We start from the raw sequence: 27,885 nt of genomic DNA, 5'->3' as shown, positions 1-27,885 counted from the left end.
TACATGCTTTGTAAGAAGGAAAACCTGCAAAATCGGCAGTGTATCAAATACTTGTTCTCCCCACTGTATACGGTACGGGCGTCATAGCCCAGCACTTTTCGAACCTTCACATTGTTGGTGAGAGTTTGTTAATAAGGAAAACACCACGGTCATAGGGCAGTACCTATCTGATGACGAATGTAAACAAGAGTCCTGTACCAAGGACAGAAGAGGTGCCGACACAAGAAACATATTTACATATTTACAAAGACTTTCCTGGTGAATGAAAGGTAATACTACAGCTCACATGATACACCTATTACTAGTCATACCCAAGATTAATCTATACACATATACACAGGAACGTCAGCTTGACTGAAGTAGTACCATTCATTTTGGATATTTGGATTGAGACTTTAGACTGATTATTTCAACCCTTGGCCTTAGAAATGTCTGACAAAATATCTCTCCTTCACATAATCACCAAAACTGAATGTTTGGAGTAATACTGACATTAACTCTTGAAAGACAAAAAAAAAAAAAAGATGGACTGGAATATCTCCATGATCTACGGAATGACGTTCAAATTTATAGTGCCTCTGCCCACAGTTTTGTCCCGCCACCATTATAAACGCTGGAGAACAAACAAAATTCTACTTGTAAAATGTTGACAACAAAAATACACACTAAGGAGACCTGAAGCAGAGCTTTCAGGAATATTCTGTCTATCAGCTGAAATTAGGCCTCTTTCTGAAGGGGGCGAAAGCTAACAGTTTGAATATAGGGGATGGGGTGGAGTGGGTGATTTGGGGCAGCACTGAACAGGCACTTCATGGGGCAGCCCTTCAGGGTTGGAGCCTACACCCGGTGGATCACGAGCCCTGTGGCCGTCTCCTCCAGGAAGACGTCATCGCTGGCATTGGCCAATAGGGGTTGAGTATGGGAGTTGCTGCTGCCTACCGGGTTGAGACGCAGGAAGCTGGCGTTCTGGGCCCCCTGATCCGTCTTGGTACCAGGGGGCCCCATTGTCACTGGAAACCTGGAGCTGAAGTTCAGATAAATCTGCACAGAGAACAAAAGCAACAGAGAGAGAGAGAGAGTTAGAACGTTGTCTGTAGTCTAGGGCTAGAGAGGAGTTTTCACAGTACTTCTTAACAGAAATAACCATGGAGAAAAGAGTAGAAAGCAGATGAAAAAGTAACACTCTGAGATGAGGTGTGAAAGGTGTGGCATGTGAGAAGAGTCTTGCCCTGAGTTAAGCCACTATGTGAGATCTCACTAGGGCTTCACAAGTGAAAGGTGAGCTGAGTTCTTGAGCAGAAGCCTGTCACTGTCAGTTTGACCCCATCAGAGGGGACATGAAAGGTGATTATGGCACAGTGGAAGAGTCAGATTCATCTCTTCTTCCAAATGTTCTATGATGTTCAGTGGGTACTGTGTGTGTGTGTGTTGTGGGACAAGGGGTGTAACACGTATGGCATATGTGTTAATTGTATGTGTGTTGACTGCCATGAGGAAGGAGGGCTGACTAGCCTGGGGGAATCCCAAACATGTGGCCCTGGGGTGACCTTGGCATTTTGACTCACAGGCATTTTCTTTGTTCGTTCCCTCTGGTCTTAGGAAGGTCAAAGGTAACCCATAAACAAAGCATCTATCTTACTATATGACTGCTCTAAGGCGGAGCAACGTTTTTAAATACATATTCTGTCAAGATGTGTAAACAAGCAGGTTTTGAGGAGTGTGACCTACGTGTTTGGTTGTGTCTGACAGCTGTTGTTCGATTCTTTCCACCACCTTGTTGAAATTGGGTCTGTTAAAGGGGTCTGGATCCCAGCACGAATTCATTATCTCAAACCTGAAAACATATCACACATTTAGAACATAAGTTTGGCACCAAGCACATACACCTTTCATCACCTCTTTCTATTCCCCTATCTAACAAACATTCAAAGTGGATCATTCTGGAAATGTTAAAGTGAACTAAGGGTATTCTCCTTTTAAATGTAGTTTTCAGGAAGTTAAATTTAAAAAAAATCTGCCATCTGCTGAAATCACACATTCACACCCCTGCATGTAGTACTCCCACACACAAAATCATCTTACTATCTCCTTTTATAAACACACAGACACACTAACACATATTGTAATCATATCCTTGTGGGGACCAGAACAATTACTCCTTAATTTCCCCTGTCCCTTAACCCTTGCCCAATACATACCCTAACTTTAACTTAACCCTAAACCTCAACAACTAAATCTTTATGCCTGAACCTAATCCTAAATAACCTAGCCATTATGCAGTAAACCAACCCTAACTCCAACCCTAATACGAATGATTAATTTGATAGTAACCCTGTTTTCACCATCAACACAAAGTTTTACCCTAAACCTCATACTTATGCCTTTTTCCTTGTGGGACCTGGCTAGATAAAAGTGTGGTAAACATATTGAGATCTCACAGGTTTTATAATCTTTGTCACATGTGTAATAAACCCCAGATCACACACGCACACACACACACACGCATGCACATGCACACCTACGCACATACGCACACACTCACATTTCACTTGGTGCAAAGTCTGGTGCATCCATTCTGTATCCTTCTTTAATCATTTTATAGAACTTTGAGTCCACAGGCATCCCAGGATATGGACTGCTTCCTACAGCCCATATAGGAAACAGCATAATTAAAGAAAGAGAAAAAGGTTAATGAGCACAAACACCCACACGCTGGCACAGATACACACGGCGATGTGGATGTACATACCGAGCGAGAAGATTTCCCACAGCAAGATGCCATAGGACCACACGTCACTCTCAAATGTGTACACACATTCAAAAATGCTCTCTGGTGACATCCACTTGACGGGGAGGCGAGCCTGCGAAGAACCCAAACCATCAGTGGTGTTGTTGGGGCCATACGTCCACCAAATTTGGAGGCTACTTTTTTTTTGTACGCCCAACTAATTTGGGGAGATTTTGCATAGGACCTTCAATATATAATTATTTTGTAAAACAAAACAATTATTAATTGTGCAGAAAAACGTATTTGCTATAGCTCGTGCAAGACCGCACCCACTTAGCAACATGATAATCATTTCATTTTAGTGGATATGCGGGCGAACTAATTGTTAGTGCATGTTTTCTTCCTGCTCTTATTTCATTGTATGGCAAGCCCATATCCTAAATCCAATCCAATTCCATCTCTCCAGAAGCCATCTTTTTCCTATGAAGTGAATTCGATTCTGAGTGCCAGACCTCGGCTTATGGAGACTTCCATAAGCCGAGGTCTGTCGGTGTTCTGGCTAGCTACTGTCCCTACATCAAACCATCACAACCAGATGTACAAGATAGACTCATCTTTAAACTAGTCATCTAATGACATTCCTTTTTTTTCAGTGTCAGCTGTCTACAGGTGTGGAGGGTTGAGAGGAAATGCTTCGCATATTGCTTGTTCATGTCTGGGTATGGTAGGAAAGGAATGTCCTCAGTTAATCACTAGACTAAAACTCCCCTAGGGATATTAAGATACTTCTAACTGGGGAGCCCATACCAATAACCTTGTCACCAGGATATTACACACAGCGCAGACATTCAAACTTCGCTTCAGTTGGAGAGACCATAACAGGTAATAAAATTGACAGGGGAATCTTTAAGGAATAGTTACACTCATACAGAGTGGCTCATACATATTTGGGTTAGGTCGGGTTAGACAGGGTTGGGTTGGGTTAAGTTGGATCAGACCTTTTTTTTCCACTGTTAAATGGCTTCTTAAACACGCATCTGTCACGGAGTGCACGTTATCACTTCACATGCCATGAAATTGAAATACACCCAAGTACACATAACTGAGGCCGATTTAGATATCCTTCATATAAACACTGACTGAACTTGAGTGTTCTGTTGGTTTTGACGTCCGTGGAGAATTATATTGTTACGGTTTTGTCTCCATGAATGTCATTAAGATGTCACCAGTTTGCCGGGCTTTTCCATGAAAATTGAGGTACCCAGCACGCAAAGAGGCAGACTTACATTGCCTTTCACCACATAGTTGGAGTCAGTGGTGATGTCACGAGCCAGGCCGAAGTCACAGATCTTTGCCACTCGTCCCTGGGTCAGCAGAATGTTCCGGGCAGCAAGGTCTCTGTGGATACACTGAATACACACACGAGCACACACACACACACACATAAATAATGAAACATTTTCTACTGCAATGAGACTAGGAAACGGAACATCATTTACCCCCAAAAAGAACAGACAATACATTGACAATGTGAATACATTGTGAATGAATTTCCTTTCCAGGAATCAGTTCCATACACACCCAGACACTGATACATGTCTGTAGTCTGGAGTCTGCTTGCATTAATGGCTTATACATTTTTCAGCAGCATGCTCAAACATGAGTTCTGGACCTGTTGACCAGCCATGGAAATGTGATCCTGGTATTGTGTGGAATTAAAGAGGTTGGAACTGACTGTGTGTCACTTAGTGGGTGTCTACATTTAACCTGATACACTGAACTTACAATAGCATTGGAAAGAATTCTTCCCTTTCAATCTATTCTTCCATTATAACACATTCAGTGGATATAAAAAGTCTTCACATCCTCGTTAAAATGCCAGGTTTTTGTGATGTATAAGAATGAGATTAAAGATAAATCATGTCAGAACATTTTCCACTTTTAATGTGATCTATAATGTGAACAATTCAATTGAAAAACAAATTGAAATCTTCGAGGGGGAAAAATGAAAAATAAAAACCTTACAATAACCTGGTTGCATAAGTGTGCACATCCTCTTATAACTGGGGATGTGGCAGTGTTCAGAATTAAACATTCACATTCAAACTCATGTTAAATAGAAGTCATTACACACCTGCCATCATTTCAAGTGACTCTGATTAATCACAAATAATGTTCAGCTGTTCTGATTTTCCTGACATTTTCTTAGTTGCATCTCAGAGCAGAAGCGATGGTCCACAGAGAGCTTCCAAAGCATCAGAGGGATCTCATTGTTGAACGATATGTCAAGAGAAGGGTCCAAAATAATTTCCAAAGCATTCGATATACCATGGAACACAGTGAGGAAAGTCATCATCAAGTGGAGAAAATATGGCACAACAGAGACATAACCAAGAACTGGACGTCCCTCCAAAAGTGATGAAAAAACGAGAAGAAAACTGGTCAGGGAGGATTCTGAGAGGCCTACAGCAACATTAAAGGAACTGCAGGAATTTCTGGCAAGTACTTGCTGTGTGCTACATGTGATGACAATCTCCCGTATTCTTCATATGAATGGGTTATGGGGTAGGGTGGCAAGACAGAAGCTTTTCTTACAAAGAAAAACATCCAAGCCCGGTTGAAGTTTGCAAGTTTCCCAAAAGCACATGGGAAAATGTGTTATGGTCTGATGAAGCCAAGGTTGAACTTTTTGGCCATCATTCCAAATGGTATGTTAGGCGCAAAAACAACACCGCACATCACCCAAAGAACACCATACCCACAGTGAAGCATTGTGGTGGCAGCATCATGCTTTGGGCTGTTTTTCTTCAGCTGGAACTTAGTCAGGGTTGAGAGAATTATGAACAGTTCCAAAACCAGGCAATTTTGGCACAAAACTTTCAGGCGTCTGTTAGAAAGCTGAAGATGAAGTTCACCTTGCAGCATGACAACGACCCAAAGCACACATCCAAATCCACAAAAGCATGGCTACACCAGAAGAAGATTAATGTTTTAGAATGGCCCAGCCAGAGCCCAGACCTGAATCCAATCGAACATCTGTGGGGTGATCTGAAGAGGGCTGTGTACAGGAGATGTGCTCGCAATCTGACAGATTTGGAGCGCTTTTGCAAAGAAGAGTTGGCAAATAATGCCACGTCAAGATGTGCCATGCTAATAGACTTCTACCCAAAAAGGCTGAGTGCTGAAATAAAATCAAAAGGGGCTTTAACAAAGTATTAGGTTAAGGGTGTGCACACTTATGCAACCAAGTTATTGTGAGTTTTAATTTTTTTCCTCAAAGATTTCAGTTTGTTTTTCAATTGAATTGTTCACATTATAGGTCACATTAAAGGTGGAAAAAGTTCTGACATGATTTATCTTTGTCTCGTTCTTTTACATCACAGGAACCTGGCATTTTAACATGGGTGTGTAGACTTTTTATATCCACTGTATGGGGTATGGGCTCTTATTAGGTCTATACTTTAATGCACTCAACAATCATGTCTTTAAGGTATCTTTTACTAACTGCTTTGGTGGCATTTAACTGTCCACTATAAGGAATGTGTATGTACCATGCCAGGTTTTGTTGCTGAACTTGCTTAGGTGATGTTCAACAAAACACTGTTGATGCATTTTGTAGGTTCCCAGCGTTGAGTAAGAGCTTGAGCTAGTACAAGTTGATGAAAGCTGTCAAACCGGGTATCAAACATTCTAGAATGTGCCTTTTGTCATGCGGCTACTTATTTATTTGCCTATCTAGCAATATATTGGTGGTGTATTATATTAGTAATGTATTGAACTGCATCAATATATTTTGCCAACAACACCCAAATCTGTCAATGAATGAATGACATATAACCTATTCCCTAAATGAATGAAAATATTGTTATAGTTTGTGTATTTGACCTAACTTATGATTGTTTGTTTCCTTCATATTTGTAAAGAAGTTCAAATGCTTTGGTGAGTATCTCAGGCACATGCAAGGATTTAAATATTTTGAGAAAAATATTCTTCTGGTCATTTATGCTTCTATTTATGGTAGTAGTACAGTAAATCGTCCATATGGCCCCTTTAAATTTAGAGACATAACATCAGTGAAAACTGACCTGCAGTTTCAGATAGCCAGTGATGGTGGGTTTCAGGAGCTATGAGGAAAGGAAAGCTTTTGTAAGGAAATTAAAGACTTACGTTTTTCGAAGCCAGGAAGTCCATGCCTTTAGCTACTTGGTAGGAGAAGCTAAGCAGATCCTCTGTGTCCAGAGAGAGACCGTCCTCATGGAGCATTTCACTCACAACATCTGGTTCACTGCTGGATCCACCTGAGAGAAAGAGAATAGAATCATAGAGCTGTACAAAAAATATAAATATAGATGCCATATTGTGTTATGTGGTTGTATGAATTAATTATCTCAAAAATATATGTGATGATTATTAATGAATATCATTCTGGATGTCTTGCCTGCTTTGCGTATGGAGCGTCTCTTCTCCGAGGAGAAGCCACTGGGCAGGACGCCAGCAACAGAAGGTCTCATGTCCATATAACCATTCCTGCTGTCTCTGTGAGGATGGAATAAGCAGTCAGTTCAGCTGTCATTACAACACATCACTCCAATACTCACTTACATTATAAAACAGTAGGTAGATTTTATTGGATGTTGTGTAATTAAGAACAAAGTGTAGAATTTGTCCTGCTTTCAATATCATAAATGTACTGCATGCTAAGTTTAATTGGAGAAAATTCAGTTGGGAGAATGACGGCTTTAAATTCAGAGGAAAAAGCAACATACACAAACATATACATGTACAGACTTGGCCAAAGACATTGGCATTTCATCAAGATATTCACCATTCCTTTCAGAAGCCTGTTGAAATTCCAAAAAATTGCACCAGTCATGTATTTCTTTGGTTTTGAATAATTTTATAAATCGTAGATTATTCCACAGATAAATTCTAAAACAGCCCAAACAACCAGTTACCAAGAAGTACAGATGCCATGGAAGCCAACCCTCCTGGACGTGGCTGTAATAGATATCTTAATGGAAGATCACAGCGAAGGATAATTTGAGTGATGGAGAATTCAAGCTCAGTTACTGTACAAATTTACCGACTACATGAAAGGGAGTTACATGGTAGGAGGCCCATGCTGATGGAGAGATAAGAAAGCCTGATCGCAATGTGTCAAAACACACCCGAACTTGCCAGATCTAAATACTATTTAAAACTAGACCTGAAGCACTTCATTGCAGTTATTTTGGCCAAAGGCTGTAGCGTTTAATATTATGTCTAGGGTACGTAATTTTGCCATTGGCATTTCTGTTTTAGTAATTTAAAACAGGTTTTGAAGTATTGACAGTGACAGAGTAACGGCGGACCATATACATGACAATACTACATTTCAACTTATTTTTAAAGATATTGTGAGACTGAAAAAGTGCAAGGGTGCCAATACTTTTGATCTCAACTGTTTATACAGTCAATATATCTATACACACCATTTATTTTTAATCTTTTTACATTTTAGTCATTTAAATGAGGTTCTTATCCAAAGAAAAGAATAAGCACCAGTTGTTGCTCCGTAAAAAGGACCATATCCATGAAGTGGATTCAAGCTTTAAATGGAAGTGGGTGATATGGGAACATTAGGGATTCTGAATGAGTTGTAAGGGTTTGGATGCACATGCTGCTGACCCCACCAAGGGTGAGTTGCTATAATCCAGAAGTGCTATGACAAGTGCCTGGACAAGTCCCTGTGATGCTTCCTTAGTGAGGTGCGGTCATACTTTACGAATGTTGTGGAGTATGAACCTGCAGGAGCAAGTCACTGCCTTGATGTTAGCAGTGAACGATCGTGTGTCGTTGAGGGTAGGATACAGTAGGTCTACCCACAAAAGTAGTATTTTTGAGAGCAAGCTTAAGGGGTTTGGGCTGATATCCTCACATGGTATTTCCTGCTATGCTAATGACACTCAGCTTTTCTCCCCCTTCCCCCGGTCAGAAGAAAAGACCAAGTGAGGATTAGACCAAGGCACTTGGTGTATAGATAGGGCCAATAATTAAGCTTTGGGGAACACCAGTAGTAAGAGGCTGTGTGGCAGACACTGATCCTCTCCACGCCACTGGGTTGGAGCAGTCCACCAGAAAGGAAGCAATCCAAGAGTGATCAGAGCCTGCGATGCCCAAATCAGAGAGGGTGGAATGTAGGATGCTATGGTTCACAGTATCAAGGGCAGCAGATAAAATCAAGGAGGATAAGAACAGAAGAGAGAGTTAGTCGTTTTGAATCCTGACTGGTTAGGGTCGAGGAGATTGTTCTCAGAGAGGTAGGAAGAGAGTTGTCTTCAAAAGGAAATAGAGGAGGGATACTCAGCCTGTGGTGTTTGACATCAGAGGGTTCTAGCGTTGGTTCCTTAAGAGGGAAGCTACTCTAACCAGGTTGAAGTCCACTGGCATGCAGCCAGTGTTTAGCAAAGCGTTTATGAGAGAGGTGAGGAATGGGAGAAGGACTCCTAAGATGGTTTGGAGAAGGGAGGAGGGGAAAGGGTCAAGAGGGCATGATGTCCGGCAGCCAGCTGTCACTTGCTGCAGGATATAATCTGGTAAGAGCGAGGAAAAAGGGGTTAATGCAAGGCCAAGTTGAGTGTGTGGGCAATCAGTTGGGATGCATGGCTGAGTGAATGAGGCTTGGATATTATCAAACTTCTCTTGAAAGTGGATGATAAAGTCATCCGCAGAGTGGGAAGATGGTGGGGGGAGGTTAAGGAGTGAGGAGAAGGTCAAAAATAGTTTCCTGGGGTTAGATGAAGAAGCCTGGAATGACAGAAGGTGGGAAGCGAAGGTAGCAAGGAAGGTCATTCTGAAGTATTGTTTTCCTCCGTTTCCGCTCATCTGTGAGACTGTGATAGTCGTAGGACTAGGGCAGACTGGTGATAAAGGGGAGAAGAATTTTGGAGACGGGAGAGATGATAGGATTGAGGAGACAGCAGTTGGGAGACTGAACGAGTGTTGCGGCAGCATAAGACATTGGAGGGGGCTGACAGTGTTGGGGTGGAGGAGAGAGAAAGAGAGAACGAGACAAAGAAGTGGTCAAACAACTGGAGCGGTATAGTGGTGAGTTTCACTGTCAGACAGCATCTAGTAAAGATTTGATCAAGTGCATTAGCTGCTTTGAGTTGGAGTTGACAAGGAAAGGTTAAAGTCGAAAGAGGAAAGGAGAAGAGAAAACAAACTGCAAATGTTGCAAGGTTGAAGTCACCCAATAATATGAGTGGTGAGCCATGTTCTGGGAATGAACTGATCAACATAATGTAAACATAATGCACTGACCCTGACCCAACTGTCTCCGTCGTAGCTGTCTCCCTCTGTAGCATGACGTTCCTGTAATAGCAGTCTTCCCCTAGCTTCGAACAGAAGAACATTTCTCTCTTCCTCCTCAGAAAGTTCAAGAGGTCACCGAAACAGCAGTACTCTGTGATCACCAGGGTTGGACCTGAAAACAGGAAAAACAATTGGAAATGTCAACACAGAAAAGACAACTAAAGATAAAGGAATTAGGCACATAATTATCCACACCAATACAAGCACAAAACATTTCAGGATCCCAACTCTTGTGCCACAGAACAATAGTTAACATGTGACATGACCAACAAGCCACAGCAAAGAGTATTACTCCATTTAACAACACTTCCCCATCACCCCTAGATGTGCCATGGAATTCAAATTATTTCTAGTCTTGAACTACAACGGCTGGTACAGTCATCCAGACTGTCAGCCCCTTACTGACCTCCAACAGTGCAGGCTCCCAGCAGGTTGACAATGTTCATGTGGTTTCCCAAGTAGCTCAGAACTTTCAGCTCTGACATCAGCGCCTCCTTCTCGGTGGCGTGGGCACTGGCTGTGGACACGCCATCAAAAAAATTGTTCAAGAGATTTTGAGGACTCAGGAAAACATGTGAAATCTGAAAATCGGGATACTATCAGTTCAAAGAAGCAGAAATGTAATGAAATGTAAGTCAAATAGTGTGGATGCTAAAGTTGGGCATTACTGCTGGGCCAAGGTTTTTGGGAAAAACCTTGAGATATACCCCCTCGGTTATCCAAATACATATTTTTATTGCTATATTAGACTTGCCTGAAGATACACAACTGGGGATAACTGACCCATTCCTCCTCCTTTTCTGAGATAGAAAACAACCTTCTGTGCCTATGCAAATGTATGTACACATTCCCCTTCCCCTTTAAACTTCACTCACATCTTTGTGAACCCTTTCCTATCAACCAGTTGGATCATGGACAATATTATTGATGTTGCCTATGTCTCTGGCTAGTATTTCTGAATAACCTTATATTGAAACCGGGAGAGATTCCAGGACATGCGATTACACTTCAATAGTCCACAATCAAACGTTTTTATTATCACTCTTACGCTTCAGCATTTTGACTGCCACTGTCATCACTGTATCGGCCTTGGACATCCCATAAGCAGTAGCTTCCACCACCTTCCCGAAAGCTCCGGAACCCAGAGTTTTTCCTGCAGACAGACATGGAATACAGACAGACGAATGGTAATCCATCCTTCTTCCCTTTCCACATCCTAGCTCCGCCTCTTGCTCAAGGCATTTTATCTGGTCACTAGGGTTTATCCTGCAAGGGCGGGGCAAGCAGACAACAGGACACGCAGGATCCTGTTCAGGGTGTTTTGAAAACTGCTCAAAAAGTCAACAGAACGTTTGCTTAGAGGGAGGGTTTTCTGTAGTTGGTTGGAAAAAGCTGTCACACGGAATCCACCATGCAGTTAGACGCAATTAAAACCAAATGGTTAGTAAATAATCCATCATCATGAAACAAGGATGATATTATCGCAAATATAACGTGGCTGACTTAAAAAAAAAAAAAATACAGTTGGATTTTAAAACCTGATGATTTGGCCTGATATTCAACTTCATAAACAGACATGTATAACAATCAAAACCAACTACACGTCAGTTATAGTAAGTCTTGCATGACAGATTTACTGTAAGAGATTTCTGAGGCAACTTCCCTGCTTGGTGATTAAACTTGTTATTCCAGAATGGGATGAAATAACCTACCAAATCGCAGTTTGTCTCGAGGGAACTCCCACTGGCTGTCATATGGGAGTTGGGTAGGGTCAATGTACACATAGTTGTTTCCGTGGATACCTTCAATAACTTTCCACTGGATCTGGTACTTCGGTTTCTGTAGGAATTCCAGAGAGTTACGTTAGAAATACCAGGGGCACTCAATCTTTCCCCTATGGGGAGGGTGTGTGGCCCGACACGCCGGCATCAACAACACAAAAGGCTTGATGCCGGCGTGTCTTTCATGCTTGTCAACTTCATGTTTATAACATTATTTGACAATACTGTAATAACATAATTCTCTAATAATAACCTAAGTATTCACTCTTAATTAACCATTCTCTAAAACCGTTCATGAATCGCCTCCCAGATTCCTAATAAAAGCCACTAACTGGAGGTCTTATTGTTACTGCTGAATCTCTAATGTTTCCAGCATGATGCTAATCTATTATAGCTGATTGTAGCTATCCTGTTGGTTAGCTAGCTAACTTCTTACCTTTGGTTGTCGCTCAGACGATGGCTACCTTCTTAATATCAATGTCACAGCCACTTTCTAACAGTTCAACACAAATGTGCACAGGCACAGCAGGTTATGTTTCTTTGACCTCACTCGCTAGTATGATACACTAAATGTCAGGTGCAGGACGTAGTTGTTATGCTCTGATGCTGGTGCTATTGAAAAACTGCACGTGATGGTAAACTGCACTCAGCTCGGAAAAAAACAACCGCATTTCATAAAAATATTCTGTCTTTCTGTGGCGGCCCATGACATTTTAGCCGCAGTGGGCCGCAACAGTTATTGTCATGAGAGTGAAACACTGGCACTGAAGTAGTGTTTTCAAAGATGACCCTGTGGTGTATCTTGTCTTTGGCTCTGAGAGTGTAATTTTCCAGGTGTTTTCAGCTGTGGTGTAAGTTGGTGTGATGTATGAGAGGAGAACCAGGCAGTTACCTGCAGGTACTTGTAGAAGAGCACAACAAGGATGAAGCAGAGGAGGGCGGCTGCCGACACAAAGCCAATCAGCAGAGGGGTGAAGAGCTCATGTTGTACAGTTCTTTCTACAGGGACACACATACATTTTGTTTGTAAAAAAGGACCTGAGTGAATAAATAATAAAATACGTATATACTCAATTTGTTAAATTTATGTAACATGTGATTGCCCCAATACTAAATAACTGGCTGTGTACAACCACAACCAAACTACTGCTGCTCCACTCTTTTATGCAGAACGGCTTTAACATAAACAGGGACTGTTCGTTCAGGTCCTCCTAATGCACCTCATTTTGGTTTAGGCCTGGCCATTGACTAAGTCATTAAATGTATGTAAACTTGCTTGTGTGTTTTGGTGGACTGCATGACCAGCATATCTCCTGACATTCTCTTTTAGAATGACCTGATGCAAGGCTAAACTGGTGGTTCCATCCATGATTCAGGTCCTGAACAAACTGTGTTTCCTGTATTTTGTTCATGTCTTTTTCACACCAAGGCTATAAAAGTTGACCACAACACTGCGAAACATCCGGGGTCCCTGAGGAGATGAAGGTGAAGACCTAGGCAAAAAACCGTTATGTTTGTATGGCCTCACCTAATGATTTAATTCCCATTATAGATGTGCACTGAGCTGCAGTACTGTGAAGCATGAGGCAGTACTGCTGTTGTTCATGTGTATAATTGCTGTGTAATGACTGTTCTGTTCCATTGTGTAGCATTTTGTGGTGGGTTGTTGTTGTTGTTGTTCTGCTTGCTTGGTACACTGGGGTGTTATAAGCTCATTAGTCCTAAGAGGCTTTCTCTCCATTTCAAATCATCTGAGAATGCAGAGTCTGCAGGAACTAATCCTCTGTAAACCTGTCAGTGTCTTTTAAAACTGTCCCTCCATCTCTATTCTGGCCATGTCCAAAACTCCCAATGCCTAAACCCTCAGCATGGCCAGAACTCCCACTGTGGTCCAGAATTTTCTGCATGTCTCTGCGCATCTGCCTTGCCCCTCTGAGCACTAAAGCCTGGCCACAGGCTTCCATCGGCCTGTCCTTGCTGGCTACGTACTCCACGTCCACAGTGCCCACCCACATGCCCGTTGTGGCCAGACAAGTACGACCACTCTCCTTAACAACTCTCCAATCCCATGTTCCTTCCCAAGCCAACAGGCTGTTCTAGATATATTTGGATTTGGTATCCAAGATTACACTAGGCCCCTGTCTGTTCCGTGCGTACAGGAGGATATGTCACATACTGATGACACTCATATGTTCTCAGTATCTCACTCTGTCCATGTTTACATAACACACATTCTATCTAGACTTGCATCAATGTTTAATACTGCAGCTCTATCGATGGGTAAGATCTATGTCAAAACCCAGGATTTTCATAAACATTCAGCCGAATCAAATTGAGAAAGCCTTGGAACAGAAGAGTGTTGACAGTGCGGATCACTTGGATGACCTTATTCACATAAAGAGAAACAGCTGTAAGGCTGTTCCTCAGGTTGGAAATAATAGGATCCGGTCTGAGCAAGGCTGTCAGACCAGAATGGTTCTGTGTCTCTAACAGTCTACCTAGTGCAGTGTTTTATTGTATTATTGTAATAATCATTATCTTAAAAAAAACATCTGTATTACTACATTTGAAGTGGTGTTTATTACTTATATGAGTAAACTGCAACAACTGCTCTAATAAATTGTTATTATTTGGAGTAAAACTTTATTAATAACTGGTGGTTACTGTAAACTGTAAATGCTGAGGGTAAACACTGACTGCTTTATACAAATGTTCAGATGTATAAAGCATTAGTTATGCTCGGATAACATCGGGGCACAACATGCTTCGGCTTGTTCACACTACATTAAAAGTGTTGCCAACTGAAAATGTCATGTACAAGTACAGGAATCACAGGCCGGTCTTTTGTAGAAATAAAATTAAGCAAAGGCATTTTCCTGCTTCATAATAACTACTAAGTATTTTTACATTCAATTAATTTGAGTGTAAACATGCTGATCCACTTTTCTTAGCCCCTCATGAGAAACGAACCCACAAACATGGCATAAGTGCTCATTGGTAAGTACTGTACCACATCGTATTTTTACTAAGCTAAATCCTGTGTGATACCTAGTAATTACATTGTACTTATACGGATATTCTGTGTACTGTGTCATGTAGTGATGGGTTTAGACTTTCAATTGCATTGTATGAACCTAAAAAGACAGGCTAGCTGACACCTGGTCCGTCATGGAACCACCAATAACCCCATAACAACGCTCAACTAATGCATATGTTCACTGCTTGTGTTTGTGTCAACAAATACCTACCACTTATAGAGAACAGCGTGTAGGCCTGCTCTCCATCTACCGTGGCCACACATTCCAGCGTGTTGAATCTTCCTGTCGTGACGTTTAGCCTGCTCTCCACCTCCGTCTTCCCGAAAGAGGGACTCAGCAACGTCACAGTGACAATGTCCTGCTCCTCCTGCGTGGCATTCATCTGATGGGAGCATCTGAGGAGAAGCAAAGGGAAATACTGTCAGCCAGACTGGAGTGATCGCATTTGTAGGTTATAGTGTAAAGTTGCATGTTCCAACAGATGTCATTGTATCATGAATGAATGTGTTACGAGTACTCAGTGAAAGATTATTAGATTATGGTCTTCCAATTAAGTGAAGAACTGTTGATTTAGGTGCAGTTCATTTAGAGTCAACCATCCCCTTTACCCCCATTCTGTCAAACATGCGTGCCATCGAATTCCCAGCCCAGTCACATAACTGGGACATTATGTATTCCATTATACCTTCTCCTGACATGCTAAATCAATACATCCCCTACAATTCCAGTCTTCCAGACTTGGTGACAGGAACCTATAACCCCCACCTCAGCATCAGTTAAAATAACACCTTAGAGGGACAGAGTGAAAACATGTGTTGTTCATATCGTTAAGTTACATTAGTATGCCGGCTGGAATGTCATCCAAAAAGATGGGGAAAAGGCAGGGGCTTTACACTAAAAGGTGAGCATAATGATTGGAAGATGTCGAGAATGCCTCAAGATGATATATTTCACAATGCCTTACTGCAAAATAAAAAATAATTGCCACATACTGACAGGTCATGGGAACCACCAAGTCACACTTATGGTTTACGGGCACAGGCGGTTGGGAAACCCTCACAGCAACCTCCAGGCGTGGGGGGTCACCACATCTGAAGGGCCTCGCCCTGCATAGCAAACAATAAGCTAGGCCTATATAAAAAAGAAAGAAGCAAAAAACTTTGAGTGCGAGAAAACGACACTCATTGAGAGCCCCTGTGTGTCAACTGCCAGGTAAAGGAAGCCCATGAAGTAGGCTACATAACAGAGAGGTTTTCAGTTCGTTTTTTATGATGCGCTTTCATCAAAAAATATCTGAAAGTGCATGACCCCAATATATATGCACGGGCAAGATCGTGGTGTGGTGCCTGGAGATGTGGTTATACCCTAATTTAACTATCAAAATGTTTTTGAATCATCTGTTCTCCCCTCATCCTTACATTTCAAACTGATATTTCCATCCATGTCAATTAAACTGCTCAAACTATAACGAGTGTGCCATATGCATTTTCCACTGGCTAATTACATTTTAGAAATGTTGATATGGTGATATGTATAAGCTACTATAGGTTAATGATACAATAATTGTGATTGGACTAAGATTTGACTAAAACATAAGGGCATTTTGGTTACCATTTTTTTACAATGACGAAATCATTATTGAAATTATTTAAATGTGTCGTAAAACTGAAATATATTTTAGTCCAAATGACTAAAACTAGACAAAATCAAAAAAAATGGGTGCCAAAATTAACACTGCATGACCTCAATGTCTGGGTCCAGCAGTAATCATAGCATTTCACCTAATCTCCCCCCCAGCACAGAGCTATATAGCCCTGCCCATGGTGAACAATGATCAATAGGCTGTATAGCGCTGTCTGTTAATTGTGCTGACGCGATTGTGCTTTTGTATTTAAAACTTTTTATTTCCCTCTTTTCTGTTACTGAATGTGTATAGTTAAAGGTAGGCAGCCGTCAGTCTATTCACATAGGAGGCAGTGGTCTAAGCTGATGGATGGAGATACATTTGAGGGGTTTTGGGGGAGGGACCTCGAGCTCCCACCTAGCAGGGAGGCCTCTGCAATGTCCGGCTGCCAGTGGTTGGGGACTTAGGTTAGTATCTGTGTGCATATTTAAGTAAATGTGTGTGCTTCATTTTAGTGATTGAGGTATTCGAAAAAGCCTTCCATAGGATTACCTTGTGCCTTTTGTAAGCAAGTCAAAAAGACGTGAAGGGTAACTGCAATCCTGTTTGTTTGAGTTGGACAGCTCTCTAAATGGATTTCATCATAATTAAAAGTGATTGGATAATCATTAGCCAATCACCTCTGACACACAGCCAGCATTTCCTGGGATTGATGTAGACGTGTGTGCATCACTGATCATAGCCATTGGGTTAGTGTTGCACCAGTTGTCTTACCGTATATAGGGCTGTTCACAGTAGTACCATGTGATCTGAGGGGCAGGGTATCCCTTAGCTACACATCGTACCTGTCCATCAACCGGGCCCTCATGAGATACAATCTCTGGTTTACCTGACAGGAGAAATGGCATGTTAGATTTGATGCCAGGTGTGGATTCTTGGCATAAATGACTGGTAAACTGGAAAGCAAATATCCCTACATTGATTAATTATGGGCCTGTAAATCAACTGTCAAAATGTTGAAGGATAAGGGGGAATAAAGGCCGGCCCATAAATGCCACATCCGTAATGATTAACGATTAATGTTGATAGGGTGAACAAATGAAGTCTCTGATTGGCCATTTTCTAATATAAAGTATTTTTGAATGCAGTAGTAAACCTTCAGAGATGAGAAAAAATGACTTACTGATAACGTAGACCGAAAATGTCTGATTGACTGATGCATCACCATTGGAGGAATAAAAAGTGTATACTCCACTTTCTGACATTTTCAGACGGACCAGCCTCAGCTCACTGGTGTACCTGGTGATTTAACCAACAACAAAATAGAAATTTCAGGAAATGCTCACATCGTTTGCAGCTGATACATTTTTGTTTCAATATTTTTTTCAGAAGCCATCTCATGATAAGCACTGTGCAGAAACTGTCTCATGGTTGCCAGCAGAAAAAAATCCTCCCACAGTATGACTGTTGAAAACTCTTTAAAAGCCTTAAGGCAGTAAATAATAGTTTGTGAATTTCTCTAGAAACTGAAATGTGGAGCTAAAGCAGAACCAGTGGACAGCTGGGTGTCACATACAGGTGTAATGATCTCTCTCTAACCCAGGGCCAGTTAGAAAACAAAGGTGTTACATTTCTGTGAGAGGGTGTAATTGAACACATTCATCATGTGGTAAGTCCTTGCCAATTAGTTTGTAGGACAAGAGTCATAGAATTTTTTCCAGTGAGTTTCTTTTACATTTGGGTGAGTGTGTGTATAGAGTGCGCGTGTGTGTGTACCTGTGTTGTTGTTGTTGTTGTTTGGCCTGTGTGGTGATTACATGGTCTGAGGTGTTTTTGAGCGGCTGGCCTGTGAAGCTCCATGTGAATGTGTGCGGTTTGGGGTATGCCTCCATGTCCACCTGCAGGGACAGACTCTCTCCTGCACGGACGCGCACTGTCCCATTGTCAGCGGGGGACAAATTGATGAAACCTCTGTCTGGAACACAACCAACCTCTCATACGTCAGTTACAATGACAGTCACCAGAATTTAATTAAAAAAAATCTCAATTAACAGTCTGGTTTTAGAGTAAATGTGAACTGCAAAGTATGTAACCAGTAGTTTTAAAACATTCACCACATCGCCATACCATAGACGTCCAGCCAGATCGACTCAAAACTGATCCCCTTCTCGTTCTGACCCTCACAACGATATCTCCCAGAATCCTGTTTACTAACAGAGTTGATGGTGAGTGTACTGCTCCGGACATGCGTGATGGGCTCAGTCAGGATGCGTGAGGCGTTTTCCACTGTTGGTTGCTGTGAATACAAAGCCCACATAGCATCCTGTCAATCAATGTCCAGAGACTTGAAATGAACACTGGTCTGGGCTGTGTTCCTTCCACCCTGTGGGTGTGGGTGTGTTTGTGTGTACCCTATGTACACACAAACACACACCCTTATGTACTGTAAGTACAAACAAACGCACACAGTCCTGTGATGGCAGAGGGAACTAAGGTATAGGCTTATGGATGCAGACTAATGTTCCCTCTTGAGTCTGGTGCCACCGATTCACAATCAAACATTTTTGTCCCAGCTTGTGGGTCCTGGTGCTTTTGTCAGTGCTGTCCATGATACTTTTGGGTTTGTTTGCCGGTGTGTCTGTGAGGTGGGTGTGTCTGTGTGAGGTGGGTGTATCTGTGTGAAGTGGGTGTGTCTGCGCGAGGTTGGTGTGTCTGCATGAGGTGGGTGTATGGTGGTGTAGGTGTGCATTAACAAATAAAAAATTAATAAATGGAGTTGAATGATGCTAATATAGACGGTTTACAGATATATGTCTGCTTACTCATGGCTGATCTACTCCAAACAAAAACAAATGCAAACACATGTATCTACCAGAACTGAGTTCAATTCTATTTAGAGTATGAGTGAGAAATACTTTGGAAGTTTTTTACAATAATTTTTAGCAGTTCAGTTATTTAATATATATACTGTGGAAAGTCCTGGTATAACGGCATTGTATTTGAAAATACTACAATATTTTTATATGAAATTTAATATGTATAGGAAATCCTTTCTAATACAACCCTGTTCCCAAAAAAGTTGGGACGCTGTGTAAAATGTAAAGAAAAGCAGAATGCAATGATGGGCAAATCACGTAAATACTATATTCAGTAGAAAATAGTACCAAGACAACATATCAAATGTTGAAACTGAGAAATGTTATTGTATCTTGGAAAATACATGCTCTCTTTAAATTTGATAACAGCAACACATTTCAAAAAAGTTGGGACAGATCCACCAAAAGATTAGAAAAGTTGTGTAATGCTAAAAAACTAAACCTGGTGGAACATCACACAACTAATAAGGTCAATTGGCAGTAGGTCAGGTAACATGACTGGGTATTAAAAGATCATTCCAGAAAGGATGGGCCTGTCAGAAGTGATGATGGGGAGGGGATCATCCATCTGTGAAAGACTGTGTGGGCAAATAGTGCCACAATTCAAGAATAACGTATCAGAACATATAATTGCAAAGGGTTTGGGGATCTCATCATCTACGGTACATAATAACATTAAAAGATTCCAAGAATCTGTTGTAATCTCTGTACGCAAGGGCCAAGGGCGAAAACCAATATTGGATGGCCATGATCTTCAGACTACAATGCATTAATAACAGACAGGATTCTGTAGTGGACATCACTGCATGGGCTCAGGAACACTTCCGGAAGCCATTGTCTGAGAATACAGTAAGTTGCAGCATCTACAAATGCAAATTAAAATTCCACCATGCAAAGAAGAAATGAACAACATCCAGAAACGCCAGAGCTTTCTCTGGGCCCAAGCTCATTTAAGATGGACTGAGGTGAAGTGGAAAACTGTCCTGTGTTTTGACAAATCAAAATTTGAGATTATTTTTGGGAATCATGGACACCACGTCCTCCGGACTGAAGAGGAGAGGGACCATCCGGCTTGTTATCAGTGCAAAGGTCAGCATCTGTGATGGCAAGGGTGACTTGCACATCTTGGAAAGCACCATAAATGCTGAACAATATAAACCGGTTTTGGAGCAACATTCGCTGCCATCCTGACGACGTCATTTCAGGGAAGGCCTCGCTTATTTCAGCATGACAATGCCAAACCACATTCTGCACATATTACATCAGCATGGCTCTGTAGTAAAATAGTCTAAACTGCTCAACTGGCCTGCCTGCAGTCCAGACCTGTCCCCTATTGAAAACAATTGGCGAATTATGAAATACAGCAAGGTGACTCAAAACGTTTGTGCAGCTAAAATCCTATATCAAGCAAGAATGGGATTACATTCCACTTTTAAAACTAAAGCAATTGGTCTCTTCAGTTCTCAAACGCTTACAGAGTAATGTTAAAAGAAGTGGTGCAACACAGTGGTAAACATGCCCCTGTCACAACCTTTGCAAAACGTGTTGCCCGGCATCAAATTCAAAATGGGCAATGTATTTTTCCAAAAACAATAACATTTCTCAGTTTCAATATTTGAAACAGTTTTACATTTTTACAGTTTTACTATTTTCAATAGTGATATAGGGATAAATGATTTGCACATCATTGCATTCTGTTTTTATTTGCATTTTATGCAGCATCCCATCTTTTTTGGAAATGGGGCTGTACTTCCAGAAGAAGTAGCTTCCTTCAGGCCAGACCCACTTACCCGCATGAGCACGAATGCCTCATCATAAGGACCCAGAGACTCAGTATACATATTGTACACAAACAGCCAACTAAATTCAAGCCTGCAATCCCTTCTTTCATCAGATACCATTTCAGTCTTGGAACATTTTGGAATCTCTTTTAAAACCTTCATAACTCTATAATCTTATTCAAAATCTTATTAAAACAAGTCAGAGAGCTTCCTGAAAAATGTTTACATTTATCTTTTACACCAGGCATAGCTACTATTTGGTCCAGTCCCAATTCTTTGATGACAGAATCTAGATGGCTATACACTACTACATTTCTACATGACACACACCATTCTACACTTACAGTTTAAAGCCTAACTTGGATCCGTATTTTACCCTGAACTGGGTCTTGATCCAAAACACAAATCTCAGTCAATCTGTGTTTACATGTATCCCTGCAGCTTCCTTGGCTTACCACAAAGAGGGTGGGCAAAGGGTTCATTACTGTGCCGGGTGGAGGGGGTTCATTACTGTGCCGGGTGGAGGGGGTTCATTACTGTGCCGGGTGGAGGGGGTTCATTACTGTGCCGGGTGGAGGGGGTTCATTACTGTGCCGGGTGGAGGGGGTTCATTACTGTGCCGGGTGGAGGGGGTTCATTACTGTGCCGGGTGGAGGGGGTTCATTACTGTGCCGGGTGGAGGGGGTTCATTACTGTGCCGGGTGGAGGGGGTTCATTACTGTGCCGGGTGGAGGGGGTTCATTACTGTGCCGGGTGGAGGGGGTTCATTACTGTGCCGGGTGGAGGGGGTTCATTACTGTGCCGGGTGGAGGGGGTTCATTACTGTGCCGGCTGGAGGGGGTTCATTACTGTGCCGGGTGGAGGGGGTTCATTACTGTGCCGGGTGGAGGGGGTTCATTACTGTGCCGGGTGGAGGGGTTTTTATTACCGTGCCGGGTGGAGAGGTCCACTTCAGCTTAATGTCTCCGTTGACATTGGTGGTACTGCAGGTCAGAGTAAGAGTCTGGCCCCGTGTCAAAACCAAACTTTTTGGTCCCCGCATCTCAATCACAGGGGGCGTGTCTGGAACTGAGAACAAGCATATCAGATGAAGACAATCTAGATTCCGTGCTTCACATCATAGGAACACAGGGGTGATTGTGTGACTACCTACATGCAGATGCACACAAAAATTGTGTGGTTTTTACCTGGACGCACAGTCAGATCATAGTCGCGTGATTTGACAAGGACGCCGTCCAGTCTGCCGGTACAGATATAACAGCCCTCAAAGGCTTTCTGAGTGTTATCAATGACCATGCCTCGCTCCAGGCTGGGTAGATAGTGGAGGCCAGCAGGAAGAGCTCCGCCATGACACGGCTCCAGGCGCAGGTTGACCATGGCGGGGTCGGTGGCTAGGCAGGGGATGGCGATACTGTCTCCCACACGAGCCAGGACGCTGAATACCATTGTCTTTCTAAAGGCATTTTCAGGATCTGCCAAAAAGAAAGAAATGAAATCAAACGGTGTGGTATTAAAACAGCTTCAGCGACAGAAATGTGTGTACACCTTACAGGGCTAGCACTTTGAAAAGAGATTAGGAAAGTGCTAATTTTGTTATCTAAATGTTGAGACAGCCCCTCAGGCAATAATCAATCACTGACACACATGCATGTGTGCATGCATGCACACACACACACACACACACACACACTTTCCAACAAGCAGTTCTACCAGATGTAATGCTCTTTGTTCTTGGCAGTAGTCACAGTGCTGAAGATCCAAAGACTGATCCAAAAACATATCAATCCAGCAAACAATTGCCAACACCTTTGTGCACAAACACGCCCACACACAATGCCCCAGGAAGAAAAGGTTTATCAATTGTTCAGTCTCAAGAAATGCTCACAACTGTATCTGAGATCACAACAGAACAGGAACCTTTCTCCCGTGCTGACGTTCATTCGCCCCGTCTCAGTCACACACGCACTATATCTACAAATTATCTCAAATACATAACCACGCAGGCACCCAGAGCTATAAAAAAGCAGTCAAGCGCGCACACAAATTCACAGAAGCATACGTACACACACACACACACACACGTACAAACACACACACAGAGACACACACACAGACACACACACACACAGACACACACACACACCTTTGACATAGACTTCACACACAGACACACAGACACACACACACACACACACAGACACACACACACACCTTTGACATAGATGTCACACACAGACACACACACACACAGACACACACACACACAGACACACACACACACACACCTTTGACATAGACGTAGACAGAGTTCTGCTGTCCACTGCTCTCCTCTAGGCAGATGTATCGACCCATGTGGACAGGCATAGCTTTGGGTATTTTCAGCTCGGCCAGCCCATTACTCCGCACCTCACCCCTCAGCTTTGGACGGTCCTCCCGGTGCCACCGCACCACCCGGTCACCCTTGCAAATCAGGCTTAAGGGAGAATTCATTGGAATGACCAGGTGGGGATTGCCGGGGGTGATGGTGGGTCTGGACCTGCCTGCAGTGACACGGTGAGGATGGTCATTACAGTGTAGGTCCAACAGGCTCTGGATATCATACACAGACTCACTGGAAACATTTTCATAACATGCCACAGTCCTTACTCAGAGCTCTAAAAACCCATTCGACGCGGGCCAGAACTGTGACAGTTTAACAGTCCCAATGGACCTAGATCCACTGCTGGACGCTAATGATAACAAAAGGTAGACTCAGCGATATGACGTCGCAACGAGCAGATACTGCCACGCAGATAATGATAGGAGCAAGATGCAAGACTCCGCTGTCATACAGTCACGCGCAGTACCTGGACACACGCACAAGGTCCTCTGCATGATGCTACAGCCTGGTAGCCCCCAACAGTGGAGAAGTTGAGCGTCGCTGTTCAAAGCTCTAAGTTGTTGTGGAACTTGACCGACTATGCCAGGGCTGGCCAACCTTGTTCCTGGAGAGCCACTGTCCTGTAGGTTTTCTCTCCAACTCTAATTTAGCACACCTGATTCTAATAATTAGCTGGAATGAAAAGCTACATAATGTGAGTCACAAATCGGGTTGAAGAGAAAACCTACAGGACAGTGGCTCTCCAGGAACAGGGTTGGCCAGCCCTGGACTATGCTGTTTCTCTTCTGCATCTACTTCATTTTGCTAAGTCTACCTTTAACTCTTTGCTGTGTCGGGAACTGTTCACGGGTGAGGAGGAGAGGTAGTTCTTCACAGAACAGTTAAGAATTAGCCTAAGACTTACTGGTATCTATTTTTGACCCATTCTTAGAGCACCTGTATTTTTGCCAAATGTAATTATTAGCCCAGAATGTCAATTTATCCAGTTTCTGTTTTACCCAACCTCAGTGGAGTCCCCATACAACCGGACCCTCTGGTTTTTAGTGATACAAAAATAAAGCCTGTGACATTACCAAAAGGAGCCGTGGCGTTTCAAACCCTGAGGTGTAACATTGCTAGACTTCAGGATAATTGCATAGCAAACTAGAATGGGGTGTGTGGTTTAACATGCCAACAGGACATCTGAATAATGTGTCTTTAGTTGTTAGTCTTCATATCAAGTAGATTCAAGTAGATGTATGTCTTCAGTAGCTGTCATTACAAAACCTTCTGTAAGTTGCAAACTACCAGGTCCTCGGATCAGGCCATTATTTTATATTTAACAGGGGGCCGTTTGGAAATGGAGTTGGCACAAAAAATAAAAATTAATTTTTTAATACTTTCTGGTCTTGACAAGAGAAAAATAATATGGGTGATTGTCTCTTGCACTGCTCAACCAATCCAGGAAATTTGAAAATGTTACGACGTGTGTCATCTCAAAGAACATTATAGTATAGGGATACAAAAAAATTGCTTATCAGGTAGAAAAACCTGGATCACAGCTGTGGACGATGGAGTTAGCTAGCTCAGCGTGTGCAGAAACATGCCATCACTGTATATTGGTCATGTCTAACTGCACATGTGGTTAAGTGGCCGAATGGTTAAGAAGTCAGGTAGGCAGTCAAATTATGGTCAATCTGTCAAAGTTTTTTATGAAAATGCAATTGTGTCAGTTTTTGGGGTATGAATAATAACCTTCCTACCAAATAGGCCTACAAATGCTCAACCGCATGACAAATTCCGGCAGTATTAAAATAAGGGGTGTGGTGTTTTGTGTATGTACATGTAATTACAGTACCCAACCTCCACCAGCAAAATCCCGCCCGAACAGGAACAAGTACACTGCTGGTTATAGCAGGCTAGATATTTTGCGAGGATGGGTATATGAGAGCCGCAAACCTTGTTTTGCATGAATTTTCATATCATAACACTCCAAGCCAAATATTTACAAACTTTTATGGTGGAAGCATGACAGATAAGTTTACACTTCATCTAACATCTGAAAGTAAGCATCATCCACATATCCTGATTTAGATCTACCTGAGGTACACAAGGAGTGCCATATTGATTTTGCTTTCAAGACCAACCAGGGTCTTGCCTGCCCCATTCCCTGTAGGTGCACCTTGGCTCTTCACTTGACTAAAAGGTATGTGCTTGCTGTGTACAGTAAGCTAGTCAAAACCAGAACTCTGGAATTAAACACTACTCAATCCACAGATTATCTCTTCTAGTGCTGTCCATTGGTAGTTGGTTTCTGGAGCCCAGAAATCTCTTACAGTATGTCTTAATATCAGGGTGCATTGGGACTTGCACACATTTTTGTTGAATAATTTCAAACACCACAATCAGTCAATAGGGGGAAAAAATCCATTTGGAGGGGATTTTCAGAAGAAATGCAATGTGATAGCATGGTTAAAAGGAGGTATTGCAAGAGAAAACATTTGAATTTAATAAAATACAGTGAAAGATGGGTGAATCTGTAGACATTGTAAGGTTGGCATTTAGAGTCAAATTGAATTATGATAGGTGTTCATAAATAGTGGTGTAATTGTGGGTACTCTGGGGTTTCTCTAGCTAGGGCAGGTGATTATGGGAGATTAAGTAGAAAACTAAATTAAAAGTTAAATACTAGGCATTTGGTAACACATGAAGAAACATTGTAATATTTACCCATCTACAATATCAAAGCTATAATAACAACAATAACAGAAACATCGATGTTTATGCGAAATGAGTACTACTGGAATGCTGTATCCTTCAATTGTCTTTTTCAATTAACAACCACCCATTACCATTTTTATTTTAAGTCATATCAAATGTCCAAAAGTGGTCAATTTGCTTAGTGTAAATTTTAGCTTTTTATAATGCCGAAGACAACGCACTGTGTGCTGCTTCCACAGACCGAAGCCAGCATAATTACACACCCTGCGGATGAACTTTCCTGCCCTCAACTCTGTAGAACGGTGCTTTTCAAGATGCCTCACTTGACAGAATAACTGTCTGACATTATTAATCTGCATTTGCATGTTGTACATTTAGAAGTGGGTGTTGTTTGGATTGAATCTTCAATGATCAAGCAAAGTCAACACTCACACATCAACACCGCTCAATTAATGCTTAAATACAAATCTACAGTAAGTAAGAGGAATTCAATTGACAGATGAGGCGTGTTGTTTACCTGGTCAAGTATATGTTGCCTAAAGCCCTAACATACAAAAACAAAAAGGCATAGGCCTAAAACGTAAATAGAATGGTAATATCGGAAAATCGCAGTTATGTTGATGAGACAACAATAACGATGTATATAATATGCCACATGCCCATAATATATTCAAGACCAAGCAAAGCAAAGTCACTGCCCGTGTGAATTTGCCTACTTTCAAGGAACTAATCGAGATCGTTTTTATTTTGCCTACAGTTATCAGCCGTGTCGCTGAGTTTATAAGACTATACAACAGCAATACAACTAAAGAGTGCAGCGCGATCTGCGCCAACGAATCCATGCCCCTGGAAAACATCTAACGATCTAGACTATATAACTAATGCTATTTGAAAGCATACAGTTGGTGTAAAAAGTTTAATTATTTTTTTTTAAATACGAATTTAATAGATTAAAACCCAAATAGATTGGTAATTGTAATGTCACACCTTAACCCTTTACTTTAACGTACAACGTAGACTATATAAGCATACGGACCAATCGCTGTTTATTTACGTTTTGCCTATGTGATGTATTCTTTCCGCTAGATGAATAATTGAGATGAACGCAACCTGACGCTGAGCGCACAAATATCCAATTCGCTCATTAGGTTTCAGGGACTCAGACTGTTAAACATGTCAAGTTAGACCTACAGGGAACGAACAGGTATTTTAACGTTCTAAACGAAAGGACGTATTGTCTGCATCATCTGTGTGGCCGCAATTCTAAACTAGGCTATAACCTGCTGAAAACGTGTAGACCAGACTCATCTAGGCATCTAGTCTAGGCTACAAAGCAACTCACAACTGAATACAAATTACACAAAAGAATAAGAAAACAGTGGAAACGTCTTTTTATTGCCCATGTAATTTAAGTGTAAAATAATAGTTAAAAAATAAACTTCTGTGAAATAACTAGCCTATAACAGTAGGAAGAGATACATTGTTGACCATTATGGCTTACCTGTTTGAAAGCTTAACTGCAACAAGACAGAAAACAGTACCCAGTGGTAATCCATTATTATAATTCCATCTATATTGCGGTGCGATGCCAGTGTCTACTCTCTGAAGTGCTCGCGCTTGTAAA

General features: G+C 41.9%; 1 protein-coding gene across 3 annotated transcripts; it reads right to left on the bottom strand.

Annotated features, from left to right (window-relative positions):
* On the bottom strand, positions 1 to 27,885 carry kita (KIT proto-oncogene, receptor tyrosine kinase a). Of its 3 annotated transcripts, none has more exons than XM_010872232.5 (21): positions 27,763 to 27,885; positions 23,467 to 23,721; positions 22,369 to 22,653; positions 22,110 to 22,249; positions 18,652 to 18,820; positions 18,301 to 18,499; positions 17,708 to 17,823; positions 17,299 to 17,413; positions 15,111 to 15,295; positions 12,755 to 12,861; positions 11,794 to 11,920; positions 11,130 to 11,234; positions 10,488 to 10,598; positions 10,031 to 10,193; positions 7,167 to 7,264; positions 6,896 to 7,026; positions 4,015 to 4,137; positions 2,750 to 2,861; positions 2,543 to 2,642; positions 1,729 to 1,834; positions 1 to 1,041 (listed from the first exon to the last, which is right to left on the bottom strand). In XM_010872232.5, exons 1-21 carry the CDS (start codon positions 27,815 to 27,817, stop codon positions 838 to 840), a joined length of 3,006 nt encoding a protein of 1,001 aa, XP_010870534.1. In that variant the 5' UTR covers positions 27,818 to 27,885; the 3' UTR covers positions 1 to 837. The 3 variants fall into 3 exon arrangements, with proteins under 3 accessions (XP_010870534.1, XP_019904313.1, XP_019904314.1); XM_020048754.3 differs by having other exon boundaries at positions 17,708 to 17,826; positions 18,310 to 18,499; XM_020048755.3 differs by lacking the exon at positions 23,467 to 23,721.

This window comes from Esox lucius, chromosome 8 (genome assembly GCF_011004845.1).
Source record: "Esox lucius isolate fEsoLuc1 chromosome 8, fEsoLuc1.pri, whole genome shotgun sequence".
In the NCBI taxonomy this organism is placed as follows: domain Eukaryota; kingdom Metazoa; phylum Chordata; class Actinopteri; order Esociformes; family Esocidae; genus Esox; species Esox lucius.
Note: the sequence above shows the minus strand (reverse complement) of the source record. Positions and strands in the feature narration are given on the sequence as shown.

Coding starts and splice junctions, on each gene's coding strand:
- kita (XM_010872232.5), bottom strand. CDS start 27,817: ATGGATTACCACTGGGTACTGTTTTCTGTCTTGTTGCAGTTAAGCTTT. Junction 23,722..27,762: donor GCAGTTAAGCTTTCAAACAG/GTAAGCCATAAT, acceptor GTGTCACTGCAG/GCAGGTCCAGACCCACCATC. Junction 2,862..4,014: donor ACTATGTGGTGAAAGGCAAT/GTAAGTCTGCCT, acceptor GGTTCTTCGCAG/GCTCGCCTCCCCGTCAAGTG.